This window comes from Larimichthys crocea, chromosome XI, assembly GCF_000972845.2.
Source record: "Larimichthys crocea isolate SSNF chromosome XI, L_crocea_2.0, whole genome shotgun sequence".
Taxonomy (NCBI): Eukaryota; Metazoa; Chordata; class Actinopteri; family Sciaenidae; genus Larimichthys; species Larimichthys crocea.
In genome coordinates this window covers 10093304-10111516 of record NC_040021.1, presented here as the reverse complement: position 1 = coordinate 10111516, position 18213 = coordinate 10093304, and the positions used below count along the sequence as shown (strand labels likewise).

General features: G+C 42.5%; 3 protein-coding genes across 6 annotated transcripts in view; 2 read left to right on the top strand and 1 right to left on the bottom strand.

The window, feature by feature from the left end:
• The first annotated feature begins 497 nt into the window (after positions 1-497).
• Positions 498-4426, top strand: LOC113746876 (kinesin-like protein KIF25). Its single transcript, XM_027284287.1, has 6 exons — positions 498-600; positions 754-819; positions 1919-2053; positions 2593-2734; positions 4123-4226; positions 4337-4426. Exons 1-6 carry the CDS (start codon positions 532-534, stop codon positions 4424-4426), a joined length of 606 nt encoding a protein of 201 aa, XP_027140088.1. The 5' UTR covers positions 498-531.
• An 81-nt stretch (positions 4427-4507) lies between these two features.
• Positions 4508-8440, top strand: LOC104922020 (kinesin-like protein KIF25). The gene is made up of 9 exons (XM_027284499.1): positions 4508-4542; positions 4629-4696; positions 4773-4847; positions 4984-5130; positions 5340-5516; positions 6125-6279; positions 6360-6605; positions 7382-7537; positions 7816-8440. Exons 2-9 carry the CDS (start codon positions 4650-4652, stop codon positions 7965-7967), a joined length of 1155 nt encoding a protein of 384 aa, XP_027140300.1. The 5' UTR covers positions 4508-4542; positions 4629-4649; the 3' UTR covers positions 7968-8440.
• Positions 8441-11635: 3195 nt separating this feature from the next.
• The window catches only part of wasf1 (WASP family member 1), a 52737-nt gene continuing 46159 nt past the window's right edge, over positions 11636-18213 (bottom strand). For 2 of the 4 annotated variants that reach the window (XM_019254142.2, XM_010734708.3), the window contains 5 exons: positions 17796-17852; positions 16760-16923; positions 15075-15254; positions 12741-13312; positions 11636-12555 (listed from right to left, as the gene is read on the bottom strand). In XM_019254142.2, the coding sequence (XP_019109687.1) occupies positions 12398-12555; positions 12741-13312; positions 15075-15254; positions 16760-16923; positions 17796-17852 (1131 nt within the window). In that variant the 3' untranslated portion in view covers positions 11636-12397. The remainder of the gene's footprint in view (positions 12556-12740; positions 13313-15074; positions 15255-16759; positions 16924-17795; positions 17853-18213) is intronic. The other 2 variants (XM_019254144.2, XM_019254143.2) reach the window with 2 other exon arrangements.

The following is an 18213-nucleotide window of genomic DNA, read 5'->3' as shown; positions in this document are numbered from 1 at the left end:
ACAATCATAAATCCCCCATCCACCAGACTGTTCTGTTGTCAGACTCATACATATATTGGCATCAGATGTATGCTGTTAAAGGTTTAATTATGCAGGTGGGGTGCATTTCCATTTCCTGTGATATGTACCCCCTGCAGAACTCTGACTGACTCTGGTTACACATACTAATCCATCTGTATACTGGGAAAAGTATTTTAAAAACCTGTTAAATGTGTTATTACAACAACAGCAGCAGCAGCCAAATTAAATTGGAATTGATTTTAGACTATATTTTGCTCTCAGCCTTTATAAAAACGTTCATATAGCGTTAAACTAACGTTACACATGAAACCACTGCTATGGCCATAGCCTCCCAGACTGAGCTCCTCCTCCCCTCTGAGAGGCAGACAGGTGAGCAGAGTTGAGAGAGCTGTTGTTGACCGTCGTTAATCGGATTATATGACCTCAGAGGACACGATCTGATCAGCTGGGAAGGAAAAGGGAGACGAGGCTGTGCATTTTCCTTCACCATAGCTGCTTTTCTTAGGAAATATGCCTCTCTTTATTAACCGGGACCAAATATTTGCCCATCAGGTACACCTGCTGGAGCACAAACTGAGGGTAAGGGTCGAGTTTAGTGAAGTGTGGGATTAGTTTATTAGAGAGTCTCCATCGACTTGTATTGTATGCACTGTTTCTTTCCAAACCAAATAACCAAACACAATATTTTAACTATTGCTAATGTCATTTTGCATTATTTCACTGTGTTTTCAGAGCAAAGAGGAACGAATACTGGAGCTGGAAACGGAGAATGCTATTCTTCATTTAAGACTTGCAGAGGTAAGAAGATTTCTGCCATTCATTACTTACAGGCTTAAACCTATAGGCCTCCCAGATTATTCTATTCTATTCTAGATGGGCATGATTCTGTCATATTTATTCCTTGATCTCCTTGATCAAGAAGGCTTTTATATGTCTGCGTGTGTAGATATTTGACTTAAAGTCAGCAGGTCTATACACCTCTGTGACTTCCCTGGAAATGTAATTATTGTTGAATGGTACCAGATATTCTGGTGGACAGTGAAAATCAGCTAAGCCTGAGTGGGACAGATGCATTGGACAGATGGTTGGTACTGTCTAATAAAGATGCTAACCAATGGCAGATGTTTTACTAATTTCACCGACATGCTTTATTTACCACATGTCCTCCAAGACACACGTTTTCAGTAGACTGGCCAAATGATCAACAGTTGCTCATACTCGACAGTATGTCTATTTTATGCTTTATTATGAGAATATAGTCACAAAAAACAATCCCAGTAAACTGTCCCTTAAGGCCAACACTTCAGTACAGACTCGTAAGCAGGCATTTAGTGTTTCCCAAAGTAATATGTCTAATTGACTTTTTTAGGCCTTTTTAACTGTAGACATTTTGACATGTAATTAATAACATTAATTAAGAGAGGTAGTTCAAGGGTCCTGATATTGTGCATGCATGCTCACAGCTTGTTAGGACGGATAAAGTGAACACCAGTAATGATAATTAACTGATTACACCTGTGCTTCTGGTGCCTTGGTAATTAAAACACTAATTAACACTGTCAGCTGGGCAGCCATGTATTTACTTGTATTTAAAATACAACAGTTCATTACTGTATATGTAAGCGTTAGTAATCTCGGGTCATTCAAAGATACTGCAATGTTTAATGACACAATCGCTGACATTTAACATCAGCACGGTTACTGTACAGTCTTTTTTTTCCGATGAGGATAGTTTATCTTTTAACAGTTTGCGTGCCAGTGTAAAAATTTTACATGATACAAGCAAGGATAAGCTCCTTTCAGCTGTTAGTCATACTGTAGCTTGGCTTGAATAAGTAAGAATGAAGTGGCACAGAATAAGTACGTTGACATACTTATTCTCTCTTATCCCTTTCAGTGTCTGGGGAAACTCCGTCGGGACCAGGAAGAAGACACCAAGGATGGGACTAAAGCCCTGAACCATCATCAACATGAGGGCAGCGCACAGAAGATTACCCGGTCAGCCCTCGCCAAGCTCCTCCCTGAGGTCCAGGTACAAATGCAATTAGATGTGAAGGTGTTTGTGTGTGCACTTGCAAGGTTGTGAGTTGTCTTTATACAGTAAAAAAGTTCATCGATATTTATCGGCCAATATTCTTTAGATATGAATATACATGATGCAATAAACAATGATTGCTCAGTATGGATATTAAACACACATTAAACAAAGATGTGTAATGGAGGCAGGATATGTGCATTGAAACAATAAACTTAATAATAAACTAATAAATACATACAATTCTTTTAAAATGGAATAATTATAGGTAACTATACATAAAAACAGAGAGCATAATAAATAGATCTGCATCTATTTCTGTATTATGTCCAATAAACAAAAGAGTTCTTATTGGATAACATATACACCGATATGATCTATCTGTAATATGCCAAAATTGGCCAATTAAAATCAGTCTCTAAATAGCATCCAGTGTCAAAGGATAGTAGCATGGAAACTCAGACACACATACACATCAGACACACACACGCAGAGCTCTACACAATCATTTGTCCTCTCGGGTGTGTTTGTTGCAGGCTGTGAAGCAGGACCTGAGTGAAGTCTTTGCAGTGTATTTGAGTTTTGCCACTGAGCTGGAGGAGCAGAGCAAGCAGCTGCTGGAAAAAGTAGAGCAAGCCGGCCGTTCCCTAAATGGTCACCGTGGAGACGAGGTTGAGAGTGAGTATCCCGAGCGTGTGGGGAACCACAGCATAACATAGACGTTGTGTCTTTGTTCGGGTTTGTGAAGGACTGATTTAGAAAATCCAAATGAGCTGGGCTTGAACAGGCAGCTATTAGAGGAGCAGCATCTTAAGGCACTTATACTGCCCTGAGCACTGTCTGATGGATGTTTTGTCCGATCACACTTAACTGCTGAGCATCACAGTCCCAAAAGTCCTCTCAAGTAAACTCTACTGATACCAGTAACAATATTTCAGAGTCTAACAATTCAAATAGTGATATATCAGCCAGTACTTTTCATTTATGTCTATCCACATGCTTTGATATGCTGCTCAGTCGACTCAGAGAACAGTGAATCAAACTGACCTGGAAGATGTTACTTAACGTTCTTACATTTTCTACCTCCGCCTTGATAAACTCGTCTATTCTGCTCACACACTCACCCTCTCTGCGTCCACCCTAAAGTGGTTTACAGGTTAAGTGCTGGCTGTATCTCGATTACAGTGTGTGTGTGTGTGTGTGGTGTGTGTGTGTGTGGTGTGTTTGCTGGTAATCCTCTCACACCGTCACCCCCGCCCTTGGAGGCTGCCCAAGGTTGACTGTCAGCTGGTCACCGTGGCTCTGATGATTGGTGAAAACGAATCTCCTGAAATAATTCGGCCACCACAGAAGTTCAGGCGCGTGCCGTGCATTAAGATACAAGCTGCTCTAAACATAATGGCTTTCCGTGACCTTTTATTGTTGAGGTTAGTTGATAGAGTTGTGGGAAGAATATAAAAATGTACTTGCTTACTGGTGCTAAATATAAAATAGTCTCTTTCTCTGTTCCTTGGATGTAGCAACTGCATTCATAAACTTTTTTTATGTCCTCTTATGCATTAAACTATGCTCCCCAGGAACATGGCAAAAATAAACATACATATGTAGGCTTTAAAGTGCAGACATGTGTTGTTATGCTGTTACTGTTATGTGGATTTATTGAGGATAATTTATGTCTCAGGAGGTTCATTCTACATTATTCTCTTCTATTTATGTCAAACCCAGTCTATTCTTAAATGTCTCAGCCTGTCCAGTGTGAATGGAGGTGTTTGGTGCCAGGTGTGGCTACATGCGAGCACACTCCAGGATTAAAGACTTGGCCCGAATTCAAAGATTTACACCCGAGAGCAGATAACTCTGGCTTTGGAGTCGATCGTTACAGCCATTCATTCACTTTATAAATCTGTCCTAGTGGCATACAATGTCTAATGCAGTGAGGATGTCAGCGAGTGGAGGGTTTTCACTGTTGACCTTGTTTGTTTATTGTCACAATGATGGCTTAATGATGTTAAAAAAATGCTCCTTTCAATCTCAGTTTTTACTCTCTTTCTGCTCTCCATGCCCAGACTTGCAAGCCCAGGTCGAAGCTTTGCAGCGCTCTCTGGAGGAGGAGAAGGAGAGGTGCAGGGCGGAGAGGCAGAGGAGGAAAGAACTCCATAACACACTGGTGGTAAGGACAGATGTTTAGTGTCGAGTGTCATAAGGTCATGTAGGTTCATAAAGACCTACGGCATCTCACATAGGATCTGAGCTTCATTGCCTTTCTTTGTTTTGCTGCAGGAGTTGAGAGGGAACATCAGGGTTCACTGCAGGGTACGACCAGTGCTACCCTTTGACCACGTCCAGTCCTCCACCTCTGGATCTGGGTAGGTCATCAACACATTGTGAAATACTGTACGATCATTTAAAACTATAAATGATTAAATTCTGTACTTCTCTCTATCAGCCCTGCATCATCAGAAGAAGTGGTCTCTGCCATCAGCGATGTGAGTTTCACAGACTCTTTTATTGCATTGTTATTGCTTTTATTGCTCCTTCGCTTTTTATGTTCTATCCCCGGTTTGTTTTTAAGGACACGGTGTTGGTGAACTGCATGAAAACAGGGATGCCAGTGCAAAACAAGATCTTTGAGTTCGAGAGGTAAAATCAAACACTACCGTGATTCAGTGTGCATTACTGAGTACTCACTGTGGTTACTTTTGCTTCCCCCCCCCAGAGTGCATGGACCAGAGGATTCCCAGGATGTCGTGTTTGAGGAAGTCAGGCCGCTCCTCACATCCCTGCTGGACGGGTGAGTGTGGGACGACACAAAAAAAAGGACTATGTGACATGTCATTCATTCGGCTGCCCTGCGTTAACTTATCCGAATGAAATACCTGACAGTATGAGTGCATGAAGTGAGCGTCTTCTCCCTCCCTGCTTTGCAGCTATAATGTCTGTATCATGGCATATGGGCAGACAGGCAGTGGGAAGACTCACACCATGATGGGATCCCAGCTGCTGGAGGAGCACTCAGGGACGCAGCAGGAGACACAGCAGGGTATTATCCCCAAAGCTGCTGCTGAGCTCTTTCGGTAAGACAGGAAATCAGTTTTTATTCATTTGTTTTTATGATATTTCCAGTGTGTAACGACTAAACTCTGCAGGAAGTACTGGATTCTGAAAATAAATTCAGTCCATGTATTCATAGTGTGCACTGAGTTGAAGGAGAATACAGTTGGTTTGAACTTTGACATGTGTCTGTTCCCACGTGTGTGTGTGTGTGTGTGTGTGCGTGACCCAGGCTGATCTCTGAGAAGCCAGCAGAGAGTCACACTGTGGGGGTGTCAGTGATGGAGGTGTACAACAATGAGGTGTTTGACCTTCTAGCCAGAGATGAGCAGGGTAACGCTGTCAGCCAGCACCGGGATGTCATCACCACCTCCTCTGGTACCAGCCATGTCCCGTCCCTCACATACGAGTGAGTACAGCCAGAGCTGAGGTGACTGTGTATGTTTATTTGTAAGGGTCGAGAATATGAGATTTTTGCAGTGAGACTAATTTATTTTATTTTTTTTAAGATGAAAAATGTATCAAATTATGTGTAATGGGAAAGGTGTCGCTTGCTCTCAGATCTATGGACCTTTATAGCCCTTTTTAGTTAATTGTTTTGGGGTTTTATGGCCAACAAGTTCCACTCTCGAAAATCCCACTTTGCAGCCTCAGCAGGCAGAGCGGAAAAAATCTCAGATAAATCTCCTGTCATGCCACCTGGCCAACACCAAGACCGACAAAGTTTATTGAGCATTTAACAAGATAAAGAGCCATATATTTTTCTCAAAAGTTTGAGAGCTGAGCTGAAAGAGAGGGAATTTTAAAGGTGCTGACTTTTTTAAGGTGGCTAGAAACACAACTCCAGGTGAATGCTGATGTGGCTCTATAACTACTGGATATGTAAATTGTAAACTGCAAAGTTATTTGCCATAATGTTATATATTACAGCTTGTTTTTTGGCCATGTAACAAATATTGATTATAACAATTTTAAAGAATGAAGTGCATGAAATATGTGTTTCATATGTTTTCATAGGCCTGTGTGTAACGCCTCTGAGGTGATGCAGATCATCAGCAGTGTTCTGAAGCTCAGGGCTCACTGTCCTACCCTCATCCACACAGACTCTTCACGCTCTCACCTCGTTGTCACCCTCACCATTTCCTCCAAGAGCCCCAACGCCGTGGCCCTGGGTGAGACACATTCATACCCGCCCTCGCATACCCGCACACACTACCCATTCCTGCTTTCCTGACGTTACTCCTTCATTCAGCCCGCAGGCTACAGAGTGCCAAGAAGGACATGCAGCACTCCGCCCAGAAGGAGTGGTGGAGTCCACGCTGTCGCCGTGCCAACCCCGCCGCCCGCAACTCCTCCGACGAGCTCTTTGGAAGCACAGCCTCCTCTCCCTGCCTCTCCCCTTCCCTTTCCCCATGTCCCTCCCCGAGGCCAAGCATCTCCCAGGATCCGTTCATGACCAAGCTGCAGCTGGTCGACCTTGCGGGTAGCGAGTGTGTTGGTAAGACGGGCCTCAATGCTGCAAGATCCCATATTGTAGAAAGTGAGATTTGAGTTGGACACACAGTCCATATTCATGACCTATGTCTTTATAAACAAGGTGTTGTGATGTCACAACTATAAATCACTGCCCTCCACCTGGAACAGATAAATTGAGATATTTTTAGGGTCTTAAAACCACAAATATATCTTCTGGGTATCAATACTTCAAATAAAACACCAGAAAAGTGTAAAAGTTTGTTTTATAGACATTGCAGGAACACTGGTCTTTGAATGTTTGACGATGCACCAGACAATGTTTGAACCGGATCATCTCATATCAACATGCAAAATAGCAAAAAGGGGCTTTGAACGTGTCTAATTGAGATGCTAAGAACAAAGCGCTGTGTCAAGTGGGTAGGCTACTCATCTGTGCTCTGATGAGTTCATTTATAAGAGGCAGCAGTGAGTGCTTAATTCAAAGCTGGACTCGCCAAAATGATGTGAGTGTTTGGTTTGACTTAAACAGTTTCCCACTTGGCTTTACTTTATAACACACTGCTTAGTGCTCAAATACAGTGTGTGTCGTGGACCATGAAATATCAGATGATTAATCTACACATTAAGGTTCACAGCACAAATAAAGCTGAGGTCTTTCTAATGACCAATTGCTTAACCTTTTAGCCATGCAGGAAAAAAAAGGTCAGTGAACCCAGAACAACCAATGTTCACTGAGCAGATCAATCAGCTCCAGGGCACACAAATACATGTGTGTGTTTGTGTGTGTGTGCGTACCAGGTATGTCTGGAGTTTCGGGTGCAGGTCTGTGGGAGGTTTCCTGTATAAACCGCAGTCTCTCTGCTCTGTCTGACGTCCTGGGAGCTCTTGCCGAGCAGAGGCCACACGTCCCCTACAGGAACAGCAAACTCACTCATCTGCTTCAAGATGCCATAGGTGACGCACACACACATGCACACACATCTCTTTTTTTTATGACCTATGACTCATGCTTCCATGTCTGCTGCCTCTGGGAAAGACTCAAGCCTAAAATATCTTCATCCAGCTGAGAGATTCCACATATAAGTATTCATGACAGACACACCCAAACACCGAACCGCTCAAAATACTCACTGAAGATGACCAAAATATGAAAATGAAGGTACATGCACGTGTAATTAAATCAGATCTATCGTTGTTTAACGTCTCGGCCCCCTCTCCATCTTCTCCACCAGGTGGAGATGCCAAGCTGCTGTTGATGCTGTGCGTCTCTCCCACGCAGCGCTTCATCACGGAGTCTCTGCAGTCTCTGGGCTTAGGCACTCGGGCCCGTCAGGTCCAGAAGGAGCCACCGCGAAGGAAGAATAACACTCTCAAAGTTAAGTGACAAGGACAGAGAGAGAGAGAGAGTGAGAGAGAGAGGCTTCATCCTCTGCAGATGCTGTGATGCCAACACAACAGCAAATTTCTTAGTGATTGTATGATAGTGTGGGGACAATCTAAAGTTCACAGCCTTAAACAGTATGACAATATCTTACTGCAGTTACTGTATTTTTAGTTTTCTTTGATCTGTGGGTCAGTCAATATGATCAATACTACTGTAGGTACTGTGTGGTCTTTTATTAGCACACCTAATCATAATAATTCTTACTTTTAGTGGTTACTTTAACTATGACACAGACTGGTTTTGCCAGGATGGTTTATATATTTTTTAGTTTTAAATAGATCTTAGCCTCTTGAATGTAAAACACATTATACGTGTGTGGATAACCTAATAATCATGAGGTAGTTATGAATGCTGATGAAATCACACAAAGGTTGGGTGATGATAACTCCATTTATTATAAACTCACTGTTCCCATTCCCACTTCTTATTTCCACCTTCATTGAGCTGTAGATCATGTCAATAGTCAACAGTCCTGTGTATGAAAAAGCTTTCTGACTTCTGCTGTAAATACATTTCAGTACTCGCTGCTTATGCCTTCTAATTTTTTTTTTTTAGTGCTTTGGGGTGCAGCTAAGTTTATACAGAATTTATACACATCTTGATCGTATTCTGTATCTGCGATCACCACCGTTCAAACGCCTTGATAGAATAGTCCTCAGTACACAATGGTGTCATTATTACTTTAAAATAAACAGGTGATATGCAGATGTGCGTGTCTTGTGTATAAGTCTGTTCCAGGACTGGAAACTTAGATAATTAAAGACAGTGTTTGAACACATTGTGCAGTCCCCCTCTGGTTGTATACTGTCCCTCTAAAGCAAAAAATAAATCATTCATACAGTATACTATACAAACTTCTTTACTGTGGGGAATTGTTCCAGAAAGCCATCTGCCGCTGTGTAGATTACAGTAACATACACAAACCAATTTAGCACTGAGGCAACAGCTTTATTTTTAGCTTTTTGTTTTACAGTAAATTATTTGGAGCAGCAGGCAGGATGAATATTCCACATGAGCATAATTCAAGTAGGGAGCTGTAAAAGTGAACTGTCCAATGTGATGATTATTTGCAAAAGCTATTCCAGGCCTGTTGACTACACTTTAATGCTAGAAGAAAACAAATCAAGCAATTTCCTCCAAGGTTAAACAGTTGGTCATCTCCCAAGCATGAATAGAATAACACACTGTATCTGGTAATTAAATCTCTTTTTCATCAGCTCCCCTTAGACACACACACACACAAACACAAACTTAATAATAGGCGTCCTCTTACCAGCGTGCTGCAAATTGCAATGTGAACTGTGTACGATATACTGAAGTTATATAATGCACACCAGAGCTGACATGTGCCATCCTGACACGGAAGCTGAAACTGCAGACTTTGAGGATAAACAGCAACAAGCAACAAACCTGAAAACTCCAGAGTGTTTCTCTCGTCTAGAGAGACGACGGAAGGAAGAGAGGTGAGAAGAGAGGGGTGAGAAGAGGAAAGTGGAGAAAGAGGAATATCAATGAGAGTGAGAGAAGAGACAAATGGCAAGAGAAGGAGGTGAGAGTGAAAGTGTGACGACACATGCAACTGTGAACATCTGACACACAGAATCTGAGACAGGATGCTTCCTCTCTTCCACGGGTACAGATGTGGATCATTTGGGAAAACCCAAATTCTTCGTACACGGATGAGTAAGTTCGCTTAATTTGATAGTTAATAAGCCCAAATCCATCAAAGGCGGCTTCGAATGTATGTGGAGCTGTTCAGCTAAGTGGACCATAGGCAACACAGGTGAACCCCCAAATATGAACTCATTTTCAGGTGCAAATGATCTCTTTATAACCAGTCTATATTAAGCTTGAGATGATGAGCAAAAAGACAACACTCAGCTGAAAGGAAAACGAGATTTTGATTTATCAATTGCAGCCTACGTTTTATGAAACATAATGACATCATAAGTGCAGACAGGATTTTACGGACAGCTAAACCACTCCAGTCTAACCTGCTGAGCAGCTAATGCTTGTTAAAGTTCAGTTAGAGGTTTCATTTGTTAATCTTGAATGAAAAAGAAAGAAAGAAAGAGAGAGAGAGAGCTCTTATTTTGAAATAAAGACAGCCTGAGCAGACAGTTGAATGAGGCTTAATGCTAATCGCATGAAACAATCATATGATAACATCTGATTTCCCGGTTTGATTCCAGCTGTGGGGCCTTTTGTTGCATCTCTGTTATTGCTCATTTACTGCCTGGTTCTTTATCCATCAACTATTCAAAGAAGGTGAAAATACCAGAGTCTCATAAAGCAGATTAAACCTTACACATTAATAACATTTGTATGACAAAGCAAGCAATGTTACCTAATAATTTGAGACTGAAAACTGAAGTAAAACTTGAAGTCTGAAGGTTCTCAGTCATCCCGTCATCTTTCTTCAAGAAGGTTAAATCTGGGGCAACTGGACTTGGTTGTAGATCCGTGATGAAGCCTCCTGTCCAGTTGCCCCAGATTTAACCTTTTTGGATGAATTGAAAGATCTGGAATTAGTTTGATAATTCAATCAAACTGCATAAAATGTATACGAATGATGCCACTTGGAAAAACATAGCTCCGCTGAGGACACGAGACAAAGTCAGCTCGACGACAACAACAGACCCTTTTAGGGCAGAAACATAACATTAGATTTTTATTAATTCAAGCAAACTGTTACAGTCAACAGTTACATAAGTTACATGGTATACAGTATTGATCTAATCTTTTTCTTTTTTTTTAAACCAGGGTTTCTGTCCCTCCGTCCCTTTTTCCCCCCAAACATAGAAACAGCAAATCCATACAAGCGCAGGCAAGTAAGTAGTAACAGCACAATACATTCATCAACTCAACGATACGTTTTGTACGAACAATAAGGCAAGTAGAAGAAAGAACAAACAAAACGGAAAAGGATGGCAGACATTTTCTTTGAAATGAGCCAAACAAAAAAACAAAAAAACAAGGCATAATGTATTCTTCTCTTTTGGGCCTGAAAAGGCAGTTTTCACACAAAGTGTATTCTTCTGAACAACAGTTGCTGCTGTAGACCCAAACGAGGTAAAGCTTCTCGTTAGTGGGCAGGTACACAGTAAAGGGGGGATCTGAGGGAAGAGCTGCCTTCAGTGGTGTTGAGTGGTTCGTACCTGGTGGTGGTCAGACTCTCTTTATCTGGTGGGTACCTTCTCAAAATTCAAAGTTTTGTTCGGCACACTGAATATTCATCGGGGGATACTAAGAGAGGCAGGAAATCTGATGTATGTCTACAGCATCTAATCGCATCCAGTGTCCGTTTTCTATGGCAGGAAAGAAGGATGGGAGCTCAACATACTAAAAACCAATGGCTCAGTGTTTCTCTTTGACATTGCCTGATGTCAACATGAGCATACAAAGCTCCTTAGAACCCGGACAGTCAAAAAAAAAGCTCAATCTCTTGGCATTACATTTCCCTGGGGTAAAAAGTTAAGATGTAAGTGGATGGATATGCACACGCCAAAGCAGCCATATGCTTTCCCCTTCTTCATTTTCGACAATACAGCAATCATCACATGACATACAAACACAATCTTTTGCTTGTTCTAAGTGGTAAAAGTCAGTCCTGATAACGAGAGAGAAAAACAAAAGACGACCCAGCTGGTGTTCGCGCTGAGTGATTGTTCATGTAAGCGGTCAGTATCAGCAACTACTGGCCCCATGTTAAAACCGCAAATGTTTCATCAGGAAATAAAAGAGTAAATTAAAAGAAATAGACGATAAAATAAAACAGCATTCATTCAATGCCATGTTCGGCCACCAGGTGGCAAAACGGTGCTGGAGAACTCAGGATAAATGCAACATGCCTTCATTTTTTCCTTTTTCTATTTTCTTTTGTTTGATTTTTTTTTTTGTTGTTGGTTTTTTTTAGTTTTTTTTTTAACATCGACGTACAGATAAGAAACAAAAACAAGTGGTTTCTCAAAAAAGTTATTTTCATGTATAACAATAGTAAACATGGGGGATTTCATCACAAGAAATCCAGCAGAAACAAGTACGTGTGGTAGTGCAGAAAAGAATGAATGGAAAAACTTCTCCCGGAGACGCTAGAGAGACAGATGAGAGAAACCTGGAGATTTCTCTCCGAACTCAAACCACAACGAGACAGAGATATGACGAGATAAAAAAAAAAAAAGAAGCTCGACAGAGGAAAAGTGGGCGACAAAGATGTTTGGATCCTTCCCAGAGTAGAAAGGACTCTTTGATGGCGAGGTGTGGAGTGCAGGGCTTGGGGGTTGGGGGGACACCTGAACACGTTTGTCCTCTGCCACCAACGCTGCTTTTTCTTTTTTCTTTTTCTTTTTTTTACATCTCTTCCATCAACATCACTCCATCCAGTCTCCTTCATCGAACTCGGACTCGTCCTCGGAGTCAGAGTACTCCACGGCGATGCGGCGTGACAGGATGGTGGCCACGTCATTGCCCACGCGCTCGTGCTTAGCCTCTTGCTCTCGCTGCTCCTCCACTTTCCGCAGCTGTATGCCTGGAATGGAAAGAGGAAGTAAACAGGCAGAGGAAGACTTTAGTTTATGATGACATGGAAGACATGTTGCATATTAATTGACTCATTTATTATTCAATTTCCTAATAGAATGTTGGCTTCTGTGATCATATGCTTTATCCAGAGAGAGCATGACTCTCCACTGCTGGCTGAGGAAGTTTTCACACCTTTTCTAATGGCTTCCAACAGGACGCTGCGCGCATCGCTGATGGGTGGCAGATTGGCTGGATGGTGCCTCTTTGTCCCCACATCGTGGAGGGTGTGGGGCGGCGGAGAGGCCATGGCTCCTGCTGAGGGGAAGGCCGGCACAGGTGGCGGGCCTGACAGACAGGGCGAGGAGCTTCTTGCTCCAGGGAGGGGTAGAGGAGGAGGTGGTGGGGGAGGAGGCAGGATGCTGCCGTCCGACTGGGTCCCAGAGCCTATGGGTTGGCCCCTCTCCAGGACCTGTTGGAGACGGGCCGGGGAGGAGGAATGAAGAGGAGGCGCCACCGGTGGCGGGGCCGGGTGAAGCACCCCCGGGGCGATCTGGAGAGGAGCAGGCGGAGGCGGGATGGCCGGGAGCTGCTGCTGGATTGGTAGAGGAGGAATGGGAGGAGGAGGGGTGCCCCGCATGCCTATTGAGGGTAACGGGGGAGGTGGAGGGGGAAGAGGGGGAGGTGGTGGAGGAGGAGTGTTGGAGTTGAGGCCTGCTGTCCGGGCTGGAGACTGGGGTCTGCTGTCGGAAAAACCCGAGCTGGAGCTGGAGGGAAGAGAAGAGAGATTGAAAAGGAGGTCAAGGCGGAAAACTAGAACGAGAAAAAGAGTTTCAAACAACAGTCATAACAGTAAATCATGTGAAAACACCAAAAATCAAGTCATCTTACATGTTTTTTTATTATACTTATGAGGCTTGGATCAACTCACTCTACACTGTCCATGTCTCTTTCATGGATCAGCTGCTGAGGATGCTGACACTTTGCCTGAGGCTTGCGGCTTTAGCCTTTTTTTTTTTAAGCATGTATGTAACCATCGATTGTATATTTAAAACCACTTTCAAAAGTTTGAACGGAAACGTTAAAGAGTTACTAAACATTAACTTCATTAGTAAGCATCTGCCAGCAACAGTCTTCATTGTAAAGTACTAAAATGGAAAGCTTGACCGAGGATAGCAACAATAACCAAAGGAGGCAACCAAAATAAAAAAAATAAGCGAAACAAGACACAAAAAACAAGAGTTATGTCTTTTCAGTGGAAAAATCTATTTCAGTCTTACAAAGGCTGACACTGGTGTAAGTCATTTATACGTTCAGTAGCTTTTTGAAATTGTTGTCAGAGAGCTGTTTTGATGGAGTGTTGATGCCCCTGTAGGGTTTCTTTAATCTTCCAACAGCCCTTATAAGTATACTGGAAATGCATACCAGTGAAAGTCTACCTAAATTAAAGAGGCTGCATATGAGAGAGAGGTTTTGAAAGCGCAGAACATCTAAATCTTACTCTAACTCGTATATTAAATGACAGAATGCGATCACTGTTGGCCATTAACTGCCGCTGAAGCTGTGTGGGTGGATGGAGACATTGCAACACAAAGAGACAGACATGTTCACAATCGCTTCTTCATACGGAGAAAATCGCTGCAGACAAAAAAGCAAAGCGAGGGGAAAAGGGGGAGTAATGTGTCCTGTGTACTTAAGGCTGTGTCCGTGGCAATATCTACTTAATGTGCTACATTAAACGTGGGGAGGGGGTAAAGTGAGAAAATGATGAGATGTGGAACGCCATTATAGAAATCCATTAAAGAAGAAACACCAGCAGGAAGGGTCAGAAAATGACTGAAGTAAATAAAAATCGGAAATGGGGATGGAAAAGAGTTTTTGAGTAAAAGGAGAGAGCTGCAAGGACTTTTGCAAAAAAAATAAATCAATGCGATATTTCTTGGGTGCTGCAGGCACAGCCTTAATCATTCCGTCTGATCTCTCCATCCCTTCAAACAGTGACATATGCGGCAAAAGTGCGCAGCAGAAAAACAACCTGTAATACGCTCAGTGGCCATAACACTTTATTGATCCTGCCCTTCTCCCAGCCTTTTTCTTTGGTCCACAAAACCTCCATCTAGCACTCCACCCATCTCTTCTTTACTGGGTTTTTCTCTGCCTAGCTCTAACAGAGCGTAAAATCCTCAGAATAAACACCCACAAAAAAAAAATAAATAAAAGAAAGAAAAGTAATGGAATGCCAGTCACTACGACCAACTGATCCATAAGAGGAGGAGATAAGAAAAACAAACAAACCAGAAGAGATGGGGATGTGATGTGTGCTGCTTGTGAATCAGACACAAAGCGAAATAGCATTTACAAATAATTCTTCACACCAGAATCTGCTCGGAGCATCAGGCGAGCAGGATTAATGTTTTGAGGTCAGGTAAGTAACGTTCTTGTGGGTGAGCACTTGTTATTAAAACTTCGACTAAATCTTTCCCGCGGGGACATAAAACTGGAGGTTACGTGTTGTCTTCCTGTCCCCACCTGATCACAGAGGGTGGCTTGATCTCTCCCAGTGGGTGCATGAGAGGTGGAGGCGGTGGAGGGTCATGGGGCCGTGAATACATTCTGTCCCCGGTACGGTTCAGCAGCTCGTTCATCTGGGTGTAGGGCAGCGCCGCCAGCGAGAAGGGCCCGTCCAAATGTTCCATGTACAAGGGAGCCCTGAGCAGAGAGATACGTTTTTCATTTTCTCACTTTGTTTGATTCCCCTTTGAATTTCCCCTGCTCATTTGAACTTATTTATCGTCATTTGTCATATTTAATATGGATTCTTACCTGCAGAAATGTTTATTTTCTCTTTCAGACCTAAGTCAACTAAACTAGTCAAGTAAATGCAACACTAAACAGTAATCTGGCTGTGACTGCTGCTCATGCTACAAATAGTACAGACCCACTAATATTGAAGCTAACAATGAAGCTACTTGTGAGCACTTTCACCAAAGAATGACCTTTTCCCTCATAACCGTCCCAGATTCATTTGAATCATGTTTAGCAGCTTGAAGAGGAAGAACATCGAGCATTTCACCAAAAGAAAAAAGCAAAGATGGGAAAAAAAATAATACAAAAAAAATGAAAATGATTTTGCGTAGCAGCACAAGATGTCGCTCCTTTCTTTCTTTCTTTCTTTCTTATCCTGCAAAATATCCAACAGGATGAAGATGATTTACCTTCAAGTTGGGAACTATTAGGCTTTTTAAGTACAGAAAACGATTTTTTTAAATGAAGCAGACTAATCAATCCTGTATTCATGAAGCAGCTCAAGATCAATTGTGCTAAACGCACAGAGTCAAACTAAATCAGAGAGAAGACGAGGCAATTAGGAAACGAATTTTGAGACATGTTCAAGCTTGTTGACGTTCTGTTGTGAGAACATGTGTGTGAACCTTTTCACAACACTTTGAAGTGTTAAATAAAATCAGAGATTACATGCTGGGTTTTTTTTTCCACAGTTTTTTTGTGACACAGCATCTGAACTAGATATTTTAATACCGGAAAGAAAGTATCACACAGGTCTAGGCTTAACAAATGGCTTCTTTTTAAATTGACGGCATCTATATGTGCTGACACTGTGGTACAAAAGTGTTAAATGTGCCTCAGTTACAAAAATAATTCAGACGATATTCTGTCAGTATACTGCTCTCATGGTTTAGACAAGTCTGTCCATCACAGACACCGCGGCTATTTCACAACCATCTATATGTGCTGACACTGTGGTATAAATTTAGTTGAGGTCCTTCCTCATCTGTACTTTGAGAAAAGATTCTATATCAGATATTCATGGCTCTGATCGAATTCAAGAAAAAACACCAATTTACATAAATTCTTTTCTTATTAATCACGTTGACTGGCGGGGAAATGATTGAATGTGAGTGGCATTTGGAGCTTTGAGGCACAATAAATCCAATCAACACTGTGAGCAACCTTAATCATCGCTGTTGTAGATAAATTGCATGAACTCATTTCTCCGAGTGGAGTGGGCACAATTTATTTTTGCAGATCGAGTGATTACGTCCAGTTGATAATTCGGCATTAGTTATATATTCTGTATTTCCATGGTTACCAGGACGTATGTGCATGCTACTGCGACAGGCTCATGTTTGTCTCTTAGTCGGCCAACAAACGTCCAACTGTGGTACGCGTGGCACGGGACAGCCACCTTCACATACCTGTTGTCGTGGTAACCTGCAGACCCGTTGGCCTCTCTGTGTTTGTCTTCGGGTATGTCTTGAGCGAGCTCTGCACCCAGTGCCAGCTTCTGCCACTCCTTTTTACGATCGTGAGGCGCCCGCGGTACCTTCTCCGGCTCCTGTGGACGGTCTATCGCTTTGAGCTTTGGAAGGGGACGGTGATGAGGGGCGGGATGGTGTGATGATGATGATGATGATGGCGGTGTGGGAAGAAACGGTTAGAGGGAAGAGGCAGACGGTGGGTAGAATCAAATGGAGGATGGTGGTTTGGGGATGGAGGGGAGAAAAAAAAAGGTGAATGGGGATGAAAGGGAGAGAGGAGGAGAGAAAAGATGACAGATTAGCTGCTGTTAAATAAATCTTATTTGTCATTTGCTAAGAAAAAAACTGCCTGTTACACACTATAGCAACAGGCACAGGCGAGATCTGCCATCAGAGATTTAGAAGCAAAGAGAGAAACATTTTATGACACGCAAACACAAACTTAGATCCAAATTTTAAACATGGATCTAAGTTTTCCCCTCTGGCCATTTACACTGCTGCTACACCCTCTTTATCTAACTATACACGTGCCACATAATATCCAAATACTGTAGCAAAGCCTCCCATTTTAACAGCTTAACACCTTTATTTTACTTAGCAGCTACTGTCAAAACGTCTTTGTGCGATTTCTATCCATCTTAAACTAGACGATGGGGACTGAAATGTGCTGAGTTAACTCTCTGGAGAGACAAATCACACAGACGTTTAGGAAAAATGCTGTCGTTTGGGAACAGGGAGCGCTCATCGACTAGTTTGGACCGAATTAAAGTTATCAAACAAGTATATATTTATGCTGAAGTGACAATTTGAGAAGGTTTTTACTCAGGTCCATTGAAAAACAACACTCCCGGCCTCCCAAACTTCAGCATGACTGACTTTCAAAACACACACACACACGGTTGTAAAGAAACTGAGCAGCGAGCAGAAATCACACAGTGTTGTTTTTTTAAATAATCGCTGTATTTTCACATACCTGCCCTGGAAGGTCTAAGTACCTATAGACCTGATCATACATGCGGGGGTCCTGCAACTATAAGAACAAAAACAAAAACCACAAGAGAAGCACCGGGGGTGAGGGCAGGGGAGTTCAAAAAAATCAACATGGCACAGGATTGAGCACAACAACCGCTACGCCCACGAGGACAACAACAGAGCGGGCGGGGAGAGAGAAGGTGACAAAAGGGGAAAGGGAGAAAAGTGCTGTTAAACAGAAAATGACAACGTGCGCTAGCTCAGGGGACGTCACAATGCAGGTAGTACGCAGCGGCACACACAGTCCAGTTCAAACACACACACACACACACACACACACACATGAAATAACAGGGCTGAGCTTCAGTGCAAACAGAAAGAAGACTGAGGTAGACTGAGGTAGAAAGAGAGAGATCTCA